At 36.0% G+C, this 20,446-nt stretch overlaps 1 protein-coding gene across 3 annotated transcripts in view; it reads left to right on the forward strand.

The window, feature by feature from the left end:
- Nucleotides 1-20,446, forward strand: part of LOC149804168 (plexin-A2-like) — a 328,681-nt gene that overhangs the window by 211,699 nt on the left and 96,536 nt on the right. For all 3 annotated transcript variants that reach the window (XR_016420317.1, XM_089954145.1, XM_089954146.1), the window contains exon 8: nucleotides 9,626-9,716. Coding sequence is in view for 2 of the 3 variants with exons in the window: in XM_089954145.1 (XP_089810271.1) it covers nucleotides 9,626-9,716 (91 nt within the window). In the remaining variant the exon portion in view is untranslated. The remainder of the gene's footprint in view (nucleotides 1-9,625; nucleotides 9,717-20,446) is intronic.

The raw sequence follows: 20,446 nt of genomic DNA on the forward strand, positions 1-20,446 counted from the left end.
AAGACTTGACTGGGTCAACCAGGTTCACGCTTGATGCTGAGTTTGTTTAAGCAAAATCAAAAATATTGAAGAAAAGAAAAGCACTATTCAATCTGTCATCTGTTTGCAACATTCTTTGATTTAAAATTTGTTTATATTACCAGTATACCTTTATCAGGACCTCACTGGACACATCAGCAAGAACAATGCTATTGTCCCATTCAGCAAGGATAAGGATAAGACTATTATTCCATTCAACAATGATAAGACTATTGTCCCACTCAGCAAGGATAAGGATGTTGCCCCACTCAACAAAGATAAGACCATTGTCCCATTCAACAAAGATAAGGATATTGCCCCACTCAAAAAGGATAAGACTAGTGTCCCACTCAGCAAGGATAAGGCTATTGCCCCACTCAACAAAGATAAGACTATTGTCCCACTCAACAAGGATATTATTGTCCCACTCAACAAGGATAATACTATTGTCCCACTCAACAAGGACAATGCTATTGACCTAGTCAACAAGGATAAGACTATTGTCCCACTCAGGAAGGATGAGACTATTGTCCCACTCAACAAGGATAAGACTTTTTCCACTCAACAAGGATAAGACTATTGTCCCACTCAAGGAAGTTAATATCGTCAAACATTAATTGCATTTAAATATTTCTTGCAACAACAAAACAATTTTTGAGTAAGATGGAGTAAAACTTGACCCAAATACTTATATTGGGCATGATTATTTATAAGTCAACCCCAGCTACAGACATCATTGATCTTTATCTGCTGTTGCATATTGCATAGACAGATCAGGGTCTGTGTTTGTTCTACTGATTACTACTTACAAACTGCATAGACCCAGATCTTCCGGTACATTATACAGCAACAGATCTAGGACTATGCAGATTAAATCAGCTTATAAGCTGATATATATGGTAAGTCATTGGGATTTTAGCATTAGTGTTATCTTATATGTTTCAATATTTGGTCATATGGATGATTGCAATTTCAGCAGTAATCTAGAATTTGTGTAGAGCTTGAATATTGGATGCTTACAGTTTGGCATGATGCAGTCACAGCACTGTAATCATTCAGTGGATGCTTCGGTTTGGCTGTTTGCAGTTATTATGGGATAGCAGATCTAGGACTTGACTGTTTGAAGTTACGGGACAGCAGATCTGGGACTGGGCTGTTTGAAGTTACAGGACAGCAGATCTGGGACTTGACTGTTTGAAGTTACAGGACAACATATCTGGGATTGGGCAGTTTGCAGTTAAGTTTGGACAGCAGATCTGGGACTTGAATGTTTGAAGATATGGGACAGCAGATATGTGACTTGATTGTTTGAAGTTACGGGACAGCAGATCTGGGACTGGGATGTTTGAAGTTACGGGACAACATATCTTGGACTGGGCAGTTTGCAGTTAATTTTGGACATCAGATCTGGCACTAGAGTATATGCAGATTAGTATGAAGTAACATGACAATTGTTAGAACATTTTATTGATTACAGTGTTGACAAGTCTAATCAAACTCCATATCAAGCAGCATTCATTGCTTAATTTGTCCATTAAATGGCAGCCATGACACAGTGTTAGTTTTTGTAACAGTTCCACGGCTTGACATTGTTCGAATTAGAACATTGTTCTAGTTTTCCTGTTTTTGGAGCCATTAAAGTGGGTATTATTGTTTTACCCATTTATCAACTTGAACTTTTGAAAATTAAAAAATATATATTTTTCTTTAGATTGGATCTGCATGGAAAGGTTTTCCAAAGACTAGTAGATGATATGTGATGTATAGTTTCATTTGTTTGTAAACATGAATAGTGTCTTCAGTTGATGCAAGCCGGTAGTTGACAGTTTGATGAAAAATATAATCATTGTATTTTCACTAACAATAATTGTACATTGTAAATCGGGTCCAAAAAATAAGGTTTTCCCTCTGTATTTTGTAGTGTAACTAGAAATTCCAGATTATTTTGTATCATTGTAGAGCTACATCTGTCTACCTTTCTATCATACCACCCACTTCAGTGTATCATGCATGACCATGACGCACCCTTACTTATCCCTTTACCTCATACAAGCGTCTTTGGACGCCTCTACTCCATTCGCATGGAAGCGCCTTTTGACGCCTCTGCAAGATTCGCATAGAAGCGCCTTTTGACGCCTGCTGTAAACATCAGCCATTTTGAGCTAGTTTTCGTAGCGCCACCTTCGGGGAAAACCCCCTTATTACATACTACATTCATTTCTGCGAATGACAATTACGTCAGATCATGTGGTCGCTATTCATGCACTGGTCGATATCTGCTATTTAAAGTAACTGGGTCGTAATCTCCACTCTCCAAAATGGCTGCCGCGGATTTCATTCAGTACGTACGAAGTTTTCACGATTAGAATAACAACCACGAAAGATTCAATAAATTAGATAAAGGCCCTGATATTAATGTAGGCAGCAATTAGTTTTTATAAATTATCAAATTCAGATGACTTAGTGATATAGACGCACACGAAAACCTTGTAAATTTCGAGTATTGGAAATGGCAGCTACGGTTGGTCACGCGGCCTCACGGACATGACGGTGAACGAGTTCTCTCAAGATTTTGAAGCACATAAAAAAATTCTTCTGTGGAAAATAATTACACAGCTATAACAATCGGACATTACTCTTAAATTTGTCCACATATAATATATGTGTACCAAAAATGTAAAATGGTTAAAATTGTTGTTAAACGTAACATACACTAAATTGCTTAACAGTTCACAGGCAGGATTTCATTCAGTACTTAACGAAGTTTTCACAAGTAGAATCACAACCACGAAAGATTCAGTAACTAAGGTAAAGGCTCTGATATTTATGTAAGCAGCAGTTAGTTTTTATTGATTATCAAATTCAGATGACTTAGTGATGTAGACGCAGACAAAAAACATGTAAATTTCGAGTATGGGAAATGGCAGCTACGGTCGGTCACACGGCCTCACGGACATGACGGTGAACGAGTTCTCTCAAGATTTTGAAGCACATAGAATATTCTTCCGTGAAAAATAAGTACACAGCTATAACAATCGGACTTTACTCTTCAATTTTTCCATATATAATAGATGTCTACCTAAAACGTAAAATGGTTAAAACTGCTGTTAAACGTAACACCACTACATTGCTTAACAATTCACAGGCATGCCTATGCGGATGCAGTCTACTAGGTAACAGGTGTTCTATTTATAGCGTGCTGCACTTTGTCACTATGCCCTATGAGGTAAAGGGTTAAAATAAGTCAAACTTCAAAAATTGATACTGCTCAGAAGAATTTAACAAAATTGATCAAATTCATTCAGACTTATATTACTGGCATTCAGATTTATATTACTGGCATTCAGTTTTATAATTCAGATTTATATTACTGGCATTCAGACTTACATTACTGGCATTCAGATTTATATTACTGGCATTCAGACATTGCTGGAATTCAGATTTATATTACTGGCATTCAGATTTATAATTCAGATTTATATTACTGGCATTCAGACTTATATTACTGGCATTAGATTTATACTACTGGCATTTAGATTTATATTACTGGCATTCAGACTTATATAACTGGCATTCAGACTTATATCACTGGCATTCAGACTTGTATTACTGGCATTCAGATCTATATTACTGGCATTCAGATTTATATTACTGGCATTCAGACTTATATTACTGGCATTCAGATTTATATTACTGACATTCAGATTTATATTACTGGCATTCAGATTTATGATTCAGATTTATACAGATGATGATGATCCACTGTTAAATATGTTAGCAATTGCAAAATCAGAAAAACTCTTCAAGGACTTCTCAAAACTCACTCTTAAAACTTGAGTCAGCTTGAGAGAAAAGCATCCTGGCATTTTTAACACCCTTTCCCATTCTGTTCATGCTGATCTGCTAAAGCAAAATGTCTCTTCAAAAACTGCATGATAAAATTTAACTACATCTGACAGAAGCCATAGAAGTCTTTGGTACAATTGGTGCTAAATTTGTCAGATGTGGATAAAGATCAAAGAAAATCATCACTAGAGGCCTTTCATTTGGTACAAATGGTTCTAAATTTGTCAGATCTGGATAAAGATCAAAGAAAATCATCGCTAGAGGCCTTTCATTTGGTACAATTGGTGCTAAATTTGTCAGATCTGGATAAAGATCAAAGAAAGTCCTCACTAGAGTTCTTTCATTTGGTACAAATGGTTCTAACTTTGTCAGATCTGGATAAAGATCAAAGAAAATCATCACTAGAGGCTTTTCATTTGGTACAAATGGTTCTAAATTTGTCAGATCTGGATAAAGATCTAAGAAAATCATCACTAGAGGCCTTTCATTTAGTACAAATGGTTCTAAATTTGTCAGATCTGGATAAAGATCAAAGAAAATCATAGCTAGAGACCTTTCATTTGGTACAATTGGTGCTAAATTTGTCAGATCTGGATAAAGATCAAAGAAAATCATCACTAGAGGCCTTTCATTTGGTACAAATGGTTCTAAATTTGTCAGATCTGGATAAAGATCAAAGAAAATCATCACTAGAGGCCTTTCATTTGGTAAAATTGGTGCAGAATTTGTCAGATCTGAATAAAGATCAAAGTAAATCATCGCTAGAGTCTTTCATTTGGTACAGATGGTGCTAAATTTGTCAGATCTGGATAAAGATCAAAGAAAATCATCAAAACCCTCAAACTGTTTTCATACCTGACCAACAGAATGTTGAATTTTTTATATAGAAAGCATCTTACTGATCAAGATTTCTCGACCAGCTGCACTAGCATTTGGCAGTTGTAGGGATCTATGGTCTGCTTGACACTAGCGTTTGACTGTTGTTGGGATCTCAGGTCTGCTTGACACTAGCATTTGACTGTTGTCAGGATCTCAGATCTACTTGACACTAGCATTTGACTGTTGTCAGGATCTCAGGTCTACTTGACACTAGCATTTGTCTGTAGTTAGGATCTCAAGTCTGCTTGACACTAGCATTTGACTGTTAGGCAAATGTCAGGTGAGTGATGTCGGATCTACTTGACACTAGCATTTGACTGTTGTCAGGATCTCAGGTCTACTTGACACTAGCATTTGACTGATAGGCACATGTCAGATGAGTGATCTCATGTCTACTTGACACTAGCATTTGACTGTTAGGATGTCACGTCTACTTGACAATAGCATTTGACTGCTAGGCACATGTCAGGTGAGTGATCTCAGGTCTACTTGACACTAGCATTTGACCTGTCAGGATCTCAGGTCTCCTTGATACTAGCATTTGACTGTTGGGCAGATGCCAGGGCTCTGTTCTACTTGACACTAGCATTTGACTTGGGCAAATGTCAAGTCCCAGGTCTACTTGAGCTGCTTGTTTCTGTGGAGGGTTTAAATCTTTTGAAGAATGTGGTTTGATTTGGCTTGACATGGTCAACTTTCTCAATTTTTCTTTGAAAAGTATATTTTTTACTGGAGGGTATTGGTGAATTAACTGTTTTCCATGAGAAGATGGGCAGGTTACGATTAATATTGTGATGTTGAAGTCGTACAGTTTGTGTGGAATGATAAATACATAGAAAGAGAGAAAGAGCAATTTGTTTGTTTGTGCTTTAAAGAGTTATTGATTTTTATTTGCCCAGATATATTAATATTTCATGTATGAAAATTGTCTGCATTCATATAGCTTTGTGTGCAGAATTTAATATAAGGAACCATCTAGGTCCAGTAAGTACACAATAAGTGCGGGAACTGTTACAGGCGAAGTACACATACTACTGGAAAACAGCATCACACAATCTGAGCAATTGTCACTACATCATCAATCAAAATTGGCATAAAACAATTGTAACTCGACATATTTCAGTCTGTAACTATGGAAACCATGATAGGGTTTTTCTGTAAATGGCTCTTTACGAGGAAAACATACACTCATTCTAGCAGATTTTGATCTTTCTGTTATTTGATATGGTTTGATGGCTTGTATTATAGCAATTATGATATTATCAGGCATTGATTACTGAGAAACAGACATCAAAATAAATGGAAGGTTGCTGTTGAACAGCTTTGAAGTATTTCTCTGATGATTAAAAAAAAATATTTTGTCAGTTTTTTTATATAAATGATGTAATCAAGAGATGAATTTTTTTTGGAGAATTATAAAGACCAGTATATCATTTGGTGTACTTCTGCCATTATTAAAGCTATGGAATTAAACTGCCAATACAGCTAATACTTTAGAGTCTCCTTCAGTGATTAAATCTTCGCTCACATCTGCAAATAAAATGCTTGTAAGATACATAAGTTTTCTTACATTTTTTGCTTCAGTGGTAAAGATGTTACAGGTTAAACATAAACTATGTTGGACACTAAAGAGGCATCAAACAGTTCACGAGTCTATTTGTCAGATATTATTTTAAACACATGTTTTTAAAATAACTATTAAGTGGTAAATAGTATAGTCATGCCCCAAGGAAACTATCCCCCTCTAACAATATATGGGGGATATAATGCTTGAACATACATGCAAGATTTTGTGTTGACTTGTCACAACGATTTAATTTCAAAAGTTTATGTCTGATTGGCTCTTTATGGAAATACAGTCTCAGGCTCAATGTTATAAAATTTCCTGTCAATTTTATAGCCAAACATAATTTCCTGTTGCAGATAATTTTTCACATTTAATCAGACTAGTGCTCTCCAGCTCAGAAATCATAGAAATGTTTAATGTAAATGGATGAAAGCTACTCACATAGTGACTGTTTTACTGTTCATAATAAATTATAATCTTAAATGTATAATAATAATAATAATAATAATATGAACATGAATAATTCATAAATCCACTGTCATGAGCAACCACTTGCAGAATGCAACCAGTCAGCATGATTTTTAAGCAAAATATGCATTTGACACTATTATGAATGACCACACCACATAAACTGATATACTGGTAAATGCCACTGAGCTTGAATTAATTCTTTGTAAACATAAATGTAAACCAAACCAAAGTATATGTCCCTGACTGTGGTACATCACATGGATGCAAGTATGCCTTGTGCACTGGTTTCCATGGTACATTATATTTATACAGATATGCCTTGTACACTGGTTTCTATGGTACATCTCTTGGATACATTTATGCCTTGTACTCTGGTTTCTGTGGTACGTCTCGTGGATACAGATATGTGATATATACACTGGTTTCTATGGTACATCTCATGGATACAGATATGCCTTGTAAACTGGCTTCTGTGGTACATCACAGTGGTATAAATATGTCATATATACACTGGTTTCTGTGGTACATTGCATGGATACAAGTATGCCTTGTGTACACTGGCTTCTATGGTACATCACATGGATACTGACAATTCTAGAAACAGTAGTTCAGTCGGTAGAGCATTGGACTTGTGATCTGAATGTCATATGTTGGATACCTTGTTGTCTCCTTGGGAATGGCACTTAGTGTCAACTGACCTGGCATAATGTAAGCAATCATGTGTGCCATTAAAACCACCAAAATCAAACTGTTCTAGAAATGGAAAATTACCCCCACATTTGAAAGAAAGAGGTTCATTTTTGTAATATAAGAGTGATATTGAAGAAATAAAGATAGGACTTAAAAATATATGCAGTTTTCACACATTCAGTTTCTTTTTTTGGGCATGAATCACAAAAGAATAGATCATTGACTGGTTGATAAGTTACATAACATGACATATGCCTTGTACACTGGTTGATAAAGTACATCACATGACATGTATATGCCTTAAAGAAGGGTTGATATTGTGATCACATAACATAGATATGCCTTATACACAGGTTGATATCGTATTTGACATAGATATACATTATACACAGGTTGATATGGTATTTGACATTAATATGCCTTATACACAGGTTGATATGGTATTTGACATTAAAATGCCATATACACAGGTTGATATGGTATTTGTCATTAATATGCTTTATACACAGGTTGATATGGTATTTGACATTAAAATGCCTTATACACAGGTTGATATGGTATTTGACATTAATATGCTTTATACACAAGTTGATATGGTATTTGACATTAATATGCCATGTACACATGTTGATATGGTATTTGACATTAATATGCCTTATACACAGGTTGATATGGTATTTAACATAGATATACCTTATACACGGGTTGATATGGTATTTGACATTAATATGCTTTATACACAGGTTGATATGGTATTTGACATTAAAATGCCTTATACACAGGTTGATATGGTATTTTACATAGATATGCCTTATACACAGGTTGATATGGTATTTGACATTAATATGCCATATACACAGGTTGATATGGTATTTAACATAGATATGCCTTATACACAGGTTGATATGGTATTTGACATTAATGTGCCTTGTATGCAGGTTGATATGGTATTTGGCATAGATATGCCTTACACACAAGTTGATGAGGTATTTTTCATAGATATGTCTTATATGCAGGTTAATATGGTACTTGACATATGAATATACCTTATATACAGGTTGTTATGGTAAGAATTTTTGTCTTGTTTTCATCATGGTCAGGCAAGACAGATGTATCACTTTTCAGGTGGTAGCAAATTATCCATAATGTTTAGATTTTGTGTTAATTTTTTGAAAGATGATAAGAATTATATTGAATAAGGCTTGTGAGACAGGGTATTCCATGTTACCTTAGTTAGAATAAGGCTTGTGAGACAGGGTATTCCATGTTACCTTAGTAAGAATATGGCTTGTGAGAGAGAGTATTCCATCTTACCTTAGTTAGAATAATGCTTGTGAGACAGGGTATTCCATGTTACCCTAGTTAGAATAAAGCTTGTGAGATGGGGTATTCCATGTTATCTTAGAATAAGGCTTGTGAGATGGGGTATTCCATGTTACCTTAGTTAGAATAAGGCTTGTGAGATGGGGTATTCCATGTTATCTTAGAATAAGGCTGGTGAGATGGGGTATTCCATGTTATCTTAATTAGAATAAGGCTTGTGAGACAGGGTATTCCATGTTACCCTAGTTAGAATAAGGCTGGTGAGATGGGGTATTCCATGTTATCTTAGTTAGAATAAGGCTTGTGAGATGGGGTATTCCATGTTACCTTAGTTAGAATAATGCTTGTGAGACAGGGTATTCCATGTTACCCTAGTTAGAATAAGGCTTGTGAGATGGGGTATTCCATGTTATCTTAAAATAAGGCTTGTGAGATGGGGTATTCCATGTTACCTTAGTTAGAATAAGGCTTGTGAGATGGGGTATTCCATGTTATCTTAGAATAAGGCTGGTGAGATGGGGTATTCCATGTTATCTTAGTTAGAATAAGGCTTGTGAGACAGGGTATTCCATGTTACCCTAGTTAGAATAAGGCTGGTGAGATGGGGTATTCCATGTTATCTTAGAATAAGGCTTGTGAGATGGGGTATTCCATGTTACCCTAGTTAGAATAAGGCTTGTGAGACAGGGTATTCAATGTTAGCCTTGTTAGAACAAAGCTTATGAGACTTATTATTCCATGTTACCTTGGTTAGAAGTATGTTTATGATAATAATATTCTATGTTGCCCTTGTTTTGAATATGGCTTACATCTTGTCTAATTATTTTGCAGATCATATAGTGATGCAGTTGTCTGTGCGAGTTCGTGGGAAAGAATTTGTGTCCACCAACTTGACCTTCTTTGACTGCAACCTCCACACATCGTAAGTAGCTTTATGTCAGCTGGTTTATATGTCTTTGACCAGATCACCTTCAAAATAGAATACGTGTACGTTATTTCTGATTAAAGCCCTAGTCAGCAAAGTAAATTGTTTTGTTAGGAGGCATGAACATGATAGGTGACCCGTTTTTTTACATGTGGGTGTGAAAATGCACACAGTCCTTGAAAACCATATAATAATAATTGCAATGCCAGTAGCTGGTACAGGAAAGTAACATTTCCATTGGTCAGAATGTTACCACGTGATCAAAACGAATTGCTTTCATTTCTGTATGAACTGTAAGGAGAACTACTTTTCCACTTCTATAAATAGAGTAACTTGTACAGCATTAGATAAACACCATCAGTTAAGGCAGACATAAAGTAAGCATTTAAGAAAAACAACATTCTAACAAACAAACAAAAAATAATTGAAAAAATTTGGCTTCCATTGGTTGAAGGACTGGTATTATGATGACCTTATTGCGATCAAGCTGGACATCCCAAGTGCTATAAATAGCTACGTAACAGAAAAACCACAAACATGTATTGCTACACTCAATTAAGATTTCTGTTTTTTAATGATGCAAACAAAATAACATAAGAAATAATTAAAATTTCAATTATAAGAGTTTAACATTGTTTTTTCTGAGTTCATTGTGGTATAAACTGTCAGTTGCTGACTCACACAGCTTACATAACGCCCTTCGGGCATTATTTGCCGTGTGAGTCGGCAACTGACAGTTTATACCACGATGAACTCAGAAAAAAACAACGTTAAACTCTTACATAAAAAACTTGACCAGCCAGGAGGCATACCCATACAGACTTTGCGAAGTTGCATTGCTGCCCAAAATCTTATCACTATTCCTCTTTTTTGTGTTATATCAGTTCGATTTTCATATTTGTAATATACTGCAATATAGTCCAGGTCTACTTTGACTGCCACTTTTGAATAAATCTGCTTTTTTTCTGTTTTTTCTCCACTGTCAGTTGCAGCCCAAATAGCCCTAACCCATTTTTGTCACACTGTCAGCTAAAGCCCATATTGCCCTAATCCATTTTTGTCCCACTGTCAGTTGCAGCCCAAATAGCCCTTACCCATTTTTGTCACACTGTCAGCTAAAGCCCAGATTGCCCTAATCCATTTTTGTCCCACTGTCAGTTTCAGCCCAAATAGCCCTAACCCATCCCAATGGATCTATTAGAATACAAAGACCAAGGTGCCCATGCTTGTCATACAAACATTTAAGTCTCCAATGCAAACCATATAGGAGTTAAAATAATATTATGCATGTTTACCAGCATGGTTCATGATTGAGATACAATGATGTGTATTTAGAAATGCATACACATACATGTATTCATGAGTTGGTTCATATATCATTGTGCATACCAGTAACTCATATAAAAGACAGTCTAGATGTATTATGTGCCCATTGCAGATTGATAACTATGGTCTTAGTTCTAAATATAATTTCATGTGAATGCTGCACAGTGTGATCTGCCAGCATTTTGTTAGATGGCAGATTTTGGGTCTGTGCTGCATGCAGTTATGTGAACAATATGACAGCCTTCGTAATTGCATGAAAAGTCAAGTGTGCTGACAAAATGATTTACAAATTTCCAAGGAGTATGTGAACCAGGAGTTCCTAATGTTATAGCATGGAGCCGTTTCTGTTGTGTATGACTTCTTAAATTTCATATGCAAAATTGTCTAGTCATTGATTTCATCATTGTATTTATCTTTGTTTAACAAGTGCAAACAACATTGATGCAAATCTGCATTTGAATATTGCACTACAATATCAGTCATCACTATGCACTATGATATCAGAGTCAACACTATGCTCTATATCAGAGTCAACACTATGCACTATGATATTTGCATCAAAAATATGCACTATGATATCAGTGTCTACACTGCACTATATCAGTCAACACTATGCAGTATAATACCAGCACTGTGCAATACAATAACAGTTAACACTATGCAGTATAATACCAGCACTGTGCAATACAATAACAGTTAACACTGTGCAGTGATAATAAGGTCAACATTGTGCACTATGATACCAGAGTCAACACTATGTACTGTGATATCAGTTTCCACTAAGCATTGTGATATCAGTCAACATTATGCACTGATGTCAGTCTACACTATGCACTATGATATCAGTCTAGACTATGTACTATGATATTAGAGTCAACACTATGAACTATGATATCAGAGTCTACACTATTAAATTGAAATATTACGCAGAATGAATGCATAGACCTGAATCTGTTCATCATGTCATGGCACATCTGGGCTTTGTGCTTCGATACTGTTGTATTCATTATGTAATGGCACATCTGTTTTTATATCATGGCACATCTGGGTCTTGTGCTTCTATACAAATGTGTTCATTAAGTCATGGCACATCTGGGCCTTGTGCTTCCATGCTGTTGTATTCATTATGTAATGGCACATCTGTTCTTATGTTTCCATGAAACTGTGCTAGTTATATCATGGCACATCTGGGTCTTGTACTTCCGAACAGTTGTTTGTTATATAATGATACATCGGGGGTGGGGTGTGCTTTCATATAATTGTGTTTGTTTTATCGTGGCACATCTGGGACTTGTGCTTTCATTTGTGTTTCTTTTACCATGGCACATCTATGCCTTATGCTTTCATATAATTGTGTTATATCATGGCACATCTGGGTCCTGTGCTTTCATATAATTGTGTTATATCATGGCACATCTGGGTCCTGTGCTTTCATATAATTGTGTTATATCATGGCACATCTGGGTCCTGTGCTTTCATATAATTGTGTTATAACATGGCACATCTGGGTCCTGTGCTTTCATATAATTGTGTTATATCATGGCACATCTGGGTCCTGTGCTTTCATATAATTGTGTTATATCATGGCACATCTGGGTCCTGTGCTTTCATATAATTGTGTTATATCATGGCACATCTGGGTCCTGTGCTTTCATATAATTGTGTTATAACATGGCACATCTGGGTCCTGTGCTTTCATATAATTGTGTTATATCATGGCACATCTGGGTCCTGTGCTTTCATATAATTGTGTTATAACATGGCACATCTGGGTCCTGTGCTTTCATATAATTGTGTTATATCATGGCACTTCTGGGTCTTGTGCTGTTTTTGTTGTATCATGGCACTTCTGGGTCTTGTGCTGTGTTTGTTGTATCATGGCACATCGGGGTCTTGTGCTGTGTTTGTTGTATCATGGCACATCGGGGTCTTGTGCTTCCATACAGTTGTGCAATATCACATAACAAATTGAATTTTGTCTTGAATTGATTGTACTTAATTGTGGCATGGTAGAACATTTGAATTTAAATTTGGAAATATTTGCAAAATTACCTAATAATTCTAGGGAATGTCTCATTGTAGAATTGTACATTGGATTTTTATCGATGAAGGCTACATGACTCGGATCTGCTTTACATCATTTATTTCTGCATTTGACAGTATTGACTTAATAAAATCTTACGAGGTGGGAACTGCTTGCATGAAGAACTCATCATCAACAGCAGTTGAAATAATTCTCTTCTAATCTTAGAGATAAAATTTATTCCATTTGGAAAGTTTCTTAATTGCAACAGGAACCATACATTGTTCGGAGTCACATTCTAAGGAGACCCACAGAAAATTTTAATCATTTTTGTTTGTTAATCAACACTAGTGCATAGAATCTCATCAGTCAATATAAAACACTAAACCAGTCTGACGAAAACATTTTACCATGTGTGCATGGTTACAAGTTCCAGTGACTACAGCTGAGAAGGTTGGCTCAAACATCAACTCATCCCTTTATCACCCATGGTTATGGACTATTTATTACATGTATGCTTATTTTCTGTGTTAATTGAACCCTGAACTTAACTAGTACCAACATCACATTGTATCCGCCAAATCCTGAAAGTAATCTAGTGACTGTTAATCCAGGACTTTACAATTGTATGATTAGTGTTGTTCTCGTCAAGGCGTACTTTTCATTATGTATCATGGTTTACTGAGAGTGATAGGCAACAATTTTATAATGGTTGTATCCTACATCATGCAGGGCAGAATATTACTCTTAATTAATTAGTTCTATACATGCCTTGAGAAAATAGCAACTTTTTATTCAGGACTAAAATTGAAGGAGCAACAATGAAAATAACAGAACTCAAGATGAATAATTGTTCTTCATTGTCTCAAATTACCAAAGACTGTCAAGCCACTATATTGACCATGACTGAAAAGCAAGCAGGACTGTGAAAATTTTAAAAACCAAGCCTCTTTGCAACTTAGCTTTCTAGTCTCAGCCAGCCAGACTTGTGTGTGACTGTGGGGTCAGGTATAGGACATTATTGATAATTGTTACCAGCTGAAGATGCTTCAATCAAACTTTGTAGAAGTGAAGCTACAAAGACATCTTGGCCTATCCCAGAATTTACATAGACATACTTTCTGCATTCTTGAAGCCAAGATTATTTTATAAGCCTAAATGTATAACAACTGAACATCACTGTAAAGAGATGCCAATGCAGGAGGTGTGTCTAAATTAGCCAAGAAATTATACATGACATCTCATCAACCAATCAAATCACTTTTCTGAATTTTGGGAAAGCCTCATTCCAGTTTTACAAGGGGAACTCAGGTGGTGGTCAGCAGATATTATGTACTTCTGACAGATTGACAGGTTTAAGGTGAAGTTGTTTGCTTTTGCAACATGTGCATTGGAGATAATGTTGGCATGCCTTCATTCTGCTAACATGTACTGTGGCTGAAATTTATTCACATATTGTTTTTGTGGAAATTGTTAATGATCTAAGGACAATGCTGACCAAAATGGCAACTCTCATGTGCTGACATAATCAGCCTGAATTAGTCCAAATTACACAAGCTTTAGTAGTTCTTAAAAAAATGGAAAATAAATATTGCCAGAGTATTCAATACAATCTTCTGAAAGTGCAATGAATGACTTTCAAAATGTATAAAAGTTATTTAAAAAGTTATTTAAAATGTCATCAGCTCTTTACCATTTACCTTTGAATTCCCAGAAGTAAAAATGACCAAAAGGAACTAGTAGTTTTTTGAAAGGTTTGCATCAGAAGTTAGGCCAAGCTGTATCCTCTGTAACCTGTATTACACCCATCAATCATACACTAAAATAAAGGGAATTATAATACAAGGTCTTTTTTAAAAAGCCATGATAACAAGTGAGGAATACCTGGGAAATTCTTCTTTTTTAAACTTGAACCCTATGCAAAGTACATTGAAGTATAATATTAATTCCCATGGTCACTTGACCTCCAACTGTTCGAATTTTGTTTGTGTTAGTGTAGTACTATTAATTATCAGTGTCAGTCATCCTTTCAGTGACATTGTTTGTGGTAATGTAGAACTGGTAATCATCTATGCCAGTCATCCTTTCAGTGACATTGTTTGTGGTAATGTAGAACCAGTAATCATTTGAGCCAGTCATCCTTTCAATGACATTGTGGTAATGTAGAACTGATAATCATCTGTGCGAGTCATCTTTCCAGTGATAACATTTTAGGTAATGTGCACTAATCATCTGAGTCAGTCATCCTTTCAGTGACATTGTTTGTGGTAATGTAAAACTGATATTCATCTGATTTAGTCATCCTTTCAGTGACATTTTATGTGGTAATGTAGAACCAGTAATCATCAGTCAGTCATCCTTTCAACAACAGTATGGTAATGTGGAGGATCTAAGTGATCATGTTTTTCAATCGGCCTTCTCAATGACAATGTTCATGGTAATAAAGTGATCATGTTTTTCAATCAGCCTTCTCAATGACAATGTTCTTTCAATCGGCCTTCTCAATGACAATGTTCGTGGTAATAAAGTGATCATGTTTTTCAATCAGCCTTCTCAATGGCAGTGTTTGTGGTAATAAAGTGATCATGTTTTTCAATCAGCCTTCTCAGTGACAGTGTTTGTGGTAATTAAGTGATCATGTTTTTCAATCAGCCTTCTCAATGACAAGGTTCATGGTAATAAAGTGATCATGTTTTTCAATCAGCCTTCTTATTGACAAGGTTCATGGTAATAAAGTGATCATGTTTTTCAATCAGCCTTCTCAGTGACAATGTTTATGGTAATAATGTGATCATGTTTTTCAATCAGCCTTCTCAATGACAATGTTCTTTCAATCGGCCTTCTCAATGACAATGTTCGTGGTAATAAAGTGATCGTGTTTTTCAATTGGCCTTCTCAATGACAATGTTTGTGGTAATAAAGTGATCATGTTTTTCAATCAGCCTTCTCAATGATGAGGTTCATGGTAATAAAGTGATCATGCTTTTCAATCAGCCTTCTCAATGACAATGTTTGTGGTAATAAAGTGATCATGTTTTTAAATCAGCCTTCTCAATGACAATGTTTGTGGTAATAAAGTGATCATGTTTTTAAATCAGCCTTCTCAATGACAATGTTTGTGGTAATAAAGTGATTATGTGTATCAAGCAGGTCTCACAATGATAATGTTTGTGGTACTGTTGAGGAAATGGATAATCATTATCACTTTATCCTTCCATGTGTAACTTGAGTTGAGTTACAAAGTGTGGATACAAATGGTTTCCTTTCCATGTGTAACTCAAGCTACATAAAGTACATGATCATCACAGCATGCAAATGGTTTCCTTTCAATGTGTAACTCAAGCTGCAAAGTGCGTGACCATCACAGCATGCAAATGGTTTCCTTTGAGTGTGTAACTCAAGCTACATAATGTGCATGCAAATGGTTTCCTTTCAATGTGTAACTCAAGCTACATAAAGTGCATGACCATCACAGCATGCAAATGGTTTCCTTTCCATGTGTAACTCAAGCTACAAAGTGCATGACCATCACAGCATGCAGCTGGTTTCATTTCCATTTGTAGCTTGAACTACAGACTGTTCTCTCTGATAAGATGTTCTGTGGCTGATAATATTTTCAGTGTATTGATCTGTTAATATTTATTAACTGTTTTATTCTAAGTGCTTGAAAATATTATGTTGAAATTTGATTGTTACCATGAAATATTGATTCCCGGTCAGATCTGGTCGAGAAATAGTTCATTAAAGAAAGTGCAGCTTAATAGGGCTAAACATAGTCATTGCCAATTGTGTCAAACACAGAGGAAAGCAGTGAAAATAATATCCTTTGAGATTTGTTTGGTATGGCAAGGTGAACAAAGAAGTTGCACGTTGTACTATTATTTTTATTTTATATAGCTTTTACAGAATTTTAACATCCTTACCATTTGTGATTGATCATCTTGAACTTCATGTTGACAATCATTTAAAAAAAAATTTCCCCTAAAGTTTATGTGCAGCTATCCATTTTACATTTGTAGAACTTTTATCTTTTTGTTACTACTCCTCAAGTACCAGTAGCTTTTCGTGGGTCGGTGGTTCTTTCTGAGGTTTTCCCAGCTCCTTCTTCCGCCATTTATATTGGCTGCCATGTATAGCCTATCTTGTACTGATAGATGGCTTTAAACCCTGTAACAGCAACAACTATTCAAGAATGGATGGCCATAGCAACATGGGATTTCAGTGAAAGACTTCTTATAATGTCCACTTGGTTCTAAATGAAAATGGTGCCAGTCTGAAATCCAATATTCACAGTCTTTTTTCCGCTAGTCATCCTGAATGGATGACCTTGACAACATGGAATTTTCTCTAAAAGACTTGTTATGATGACTATAAAGTTTGCCCTAAATGAAAATGGTGCCAATCTGTTATCCGGTATGGCCACCACAGTAGCTATATTGAAAATCTTGTTATCCAGTATGGCCACCACAGTAGCTATATTAAAAATCTTGTTATCCGGTATGGCCACCACAGTAGCTATATTGAAAATCTTGTTATCCGGTATGGCCACCACAGTAGCTATATTAAAAATCTTGTTATCCAGTATGGCCACCACAGTAGCTATATTAAAAATCTTGTTATCCGGTATGGCCACCACAGTAGCTATATTGAAAATTTTGTTATCCAGTATGGCCACCACAGTAGCTATATTGAAAATGTTATCATTACTCTTCCAGAATGGATGGCCATATCAGTATGGTTCTTTTCCTAAATGACTTTTTTTTATGATTTCTCTTTGGGCTTGAATGAAAATGGTTCAACTCAGAAATCCAATATGACAGCCATGGTGGCCATCTTGAAAATCTTGTCACTTATAATCTGTCCTGAATTAATGGTGATATAAACATTACTTTTAAACTGACATACTTGTTCTGATGTCTAGTTGGTTATAAATGTTATTGTTGATGATCTAACTTATGTTATGGCCATCTTGAAAATACTGTTATCACTACTCCGTCTACATGCCGGATAATGCCGACTTTGTCCTTTCACCAAAAGACTTTATATGGTGTCTAGTTGGTCTTCAATGGAAATGGTGCCAATCAGATATTAAATATGGCCATCATGTCAGCCAACTTGAAAATCTTGTTATTATTATTCCTCCAACTTTAAAGTCGTATCACCATGGGGTTTCTGCCAGAAGATATCTCAGAATGTTTGTTGGTCCTATTTGAAAATGGCAGCAATTTGACATCCAGTATATCTATCACAGCAGCTAATTTGAAAATTTTGTTACTCTTGAAGGATTTCAGAGATGGTTTCAACACTTGGCATTTAAAAAGAAAAAAACTGTCATATCTTGAATTTCTGGAAATTCTTTTAGGCCATTATAGTGTCAGCTCCATTGATGGGATGATTTTCTCTCCTCGAGTTCAATCAAGCGGGTCAGTTGGGAGCACAGTCAGTCACCTATGTTGTTTGTATTATATAACTTCAAATTTTAAATCGATATAACTTTAACATTTTTCATCAAATTTTACGATATTTTCACAATATACATTGTCATTTTTTGGAGAAAAACAGTTTTAAATTAAATAACTTTGCTAGTTAGAGGCACTCCATTTTTCCAAGAGAACTCTTTCAGGGAACTTATTTCCTTGTGTAATGTTTGTAACACCTTTTTGGTGTAGATTCCCTCTTAATCCATAGGTAATGAATTACAACACTAATTTTTTTTGTGTGTGTCCGGGGGGGGTGGATAATAGTGGTTTCACTATATACAGTTTAATCTCCCTTGTTGGATGTGTCCCTGAAGAATGGGGTCTGAATCTCTCCAGCAAAGGAATTTAAAAATTGGGATCTGAACCTCACTGTCATACAAAGGAATTTTGAAAAATGGTGTCAACCTCAGTCATACAAAAGAATTTGGGGGGCCCCGAGTGGCCGAGTGGTCCAAAGCGCTCACCGTTACAGATCACTGCCATCTCACCTCTGTCTGCCTGGGTTCGAGTCCAAGGCTCGGCTAGCGTGGGTACATGGGAAAGCCTGCCAGTAGCTTCTCGTTGGCCGGTGGTTCTTCCCTGGGTTTTCCAGGGTTCTTCCTCCACCATTGATACTGGCCGCCATGTATAGCCTATCTTGTGCTGAAAAATGGCGTTAAACCCTAGAACAACAACAACAACAACAACAGAATTTGAAAAATGGTGTTAACTTCACTGTTGGACAAAGGAATTTGAAAATTGGAGTCTGAACCTCAATCATACAATTTTTTTTTTTTAAAGTGGTATCTGAACCTCATTGCCATACAAAGGAATTTGAAAAATGGGGTCTGAACCTCATTCTCAAAGGAATTTGACTTGATAACATCAGCAGTGAATTTTCCATTTCAGTTCTTTTAAGTAATAAATGAAGAGAAGTGAAATAAACTAGGTGATCATGTACCATCAGCCAAGGGGCCCCGAGTGGCCGAGTGGTCTAAAGCGCTCTCCGTTACGGATCACTGCCATCTCACCTCTGTCTGCATAGGTTCGTGTCTCGGATTCAGCCAATGTGGGTATGTGAGAAAGCTTGCCGGTAGCTTCTCGTGGGTCGGTGGTTCTATCCAGGGTTTTCCCAGGTTCTTTCTCCACCATTAATACTGGCCGCCATGTATAGCCTATCATGTGCTGAAAAATGGCGTTAAACCCTACAAGAACAACAACAACAACAACCATCAGCCAGAGTTCATGTTACAGGTGGCGCTATACAGTTTCGCATCTTGCATAGGGTTAGGATTTTAAAGAAAAAGAATGTCCCCGGCTTTCCTCACTGGTTATACTGGCTATTTAAAAAAGACCTTGTATATCTTAGGTATAATGCAAAGAACCTTTAATTCCCTTTATTTTGGTGTATGATTGATGGGTGTACTATGGGTTATAGAGTATACAGCTTGGCCTTACTTCAAATGTGCACCTTTCAAAAAAGTGCTAGCTCTACTTGGTCATTTTCACTTCCTGAACTTCAGAGGTAAATTGTATAAAAAAGAGCCGATAACTTTTTTTACATTTTGTATATTTGGTAATTCATTCATTGCACTTTCAGAAGCTGGTATTTTCTAGTCTGGCAAAATTCATTTTCCCTATTTTAATAGCTGCTATGTATAGTGTACTTTAGACTAATTCAGACTGATTTTTTAACACAAGGGAACAGTCATTTTAGTTAGCAGTGTGCTTAAATCATGTAAAATTTCCAAAAGTACAATATCCAAAAGAAATATCATCCACATTACATTAATGTAGCATAGAGGTATGCAAACATTCTCTCCACTGTGCATGTTTTAAATGCGAACTACTTCACCTTACATACGTCACTCTCTCAAAAGTACATATTATCTGGAGAGCGCCACCACATGCAAAAGCTT

Source organism: Sinohyriopsis cumingii, chromosome 3 (assembly GCF_028554795.1).
Source record: "Sinohyriopsis cumingii isolate HCF-2022 chromosome 3, ASM2855479v2, whole genome shotgun sequence".
In the NCBI taxonomy this organism is placed as follows: domain Eukaryota; kingdom Metazoa; phylum Mollusca; class Bivalvia; order Unionida; family Unionidae; genus Sinohyriopsis; species Sinohyriopsis cumingii.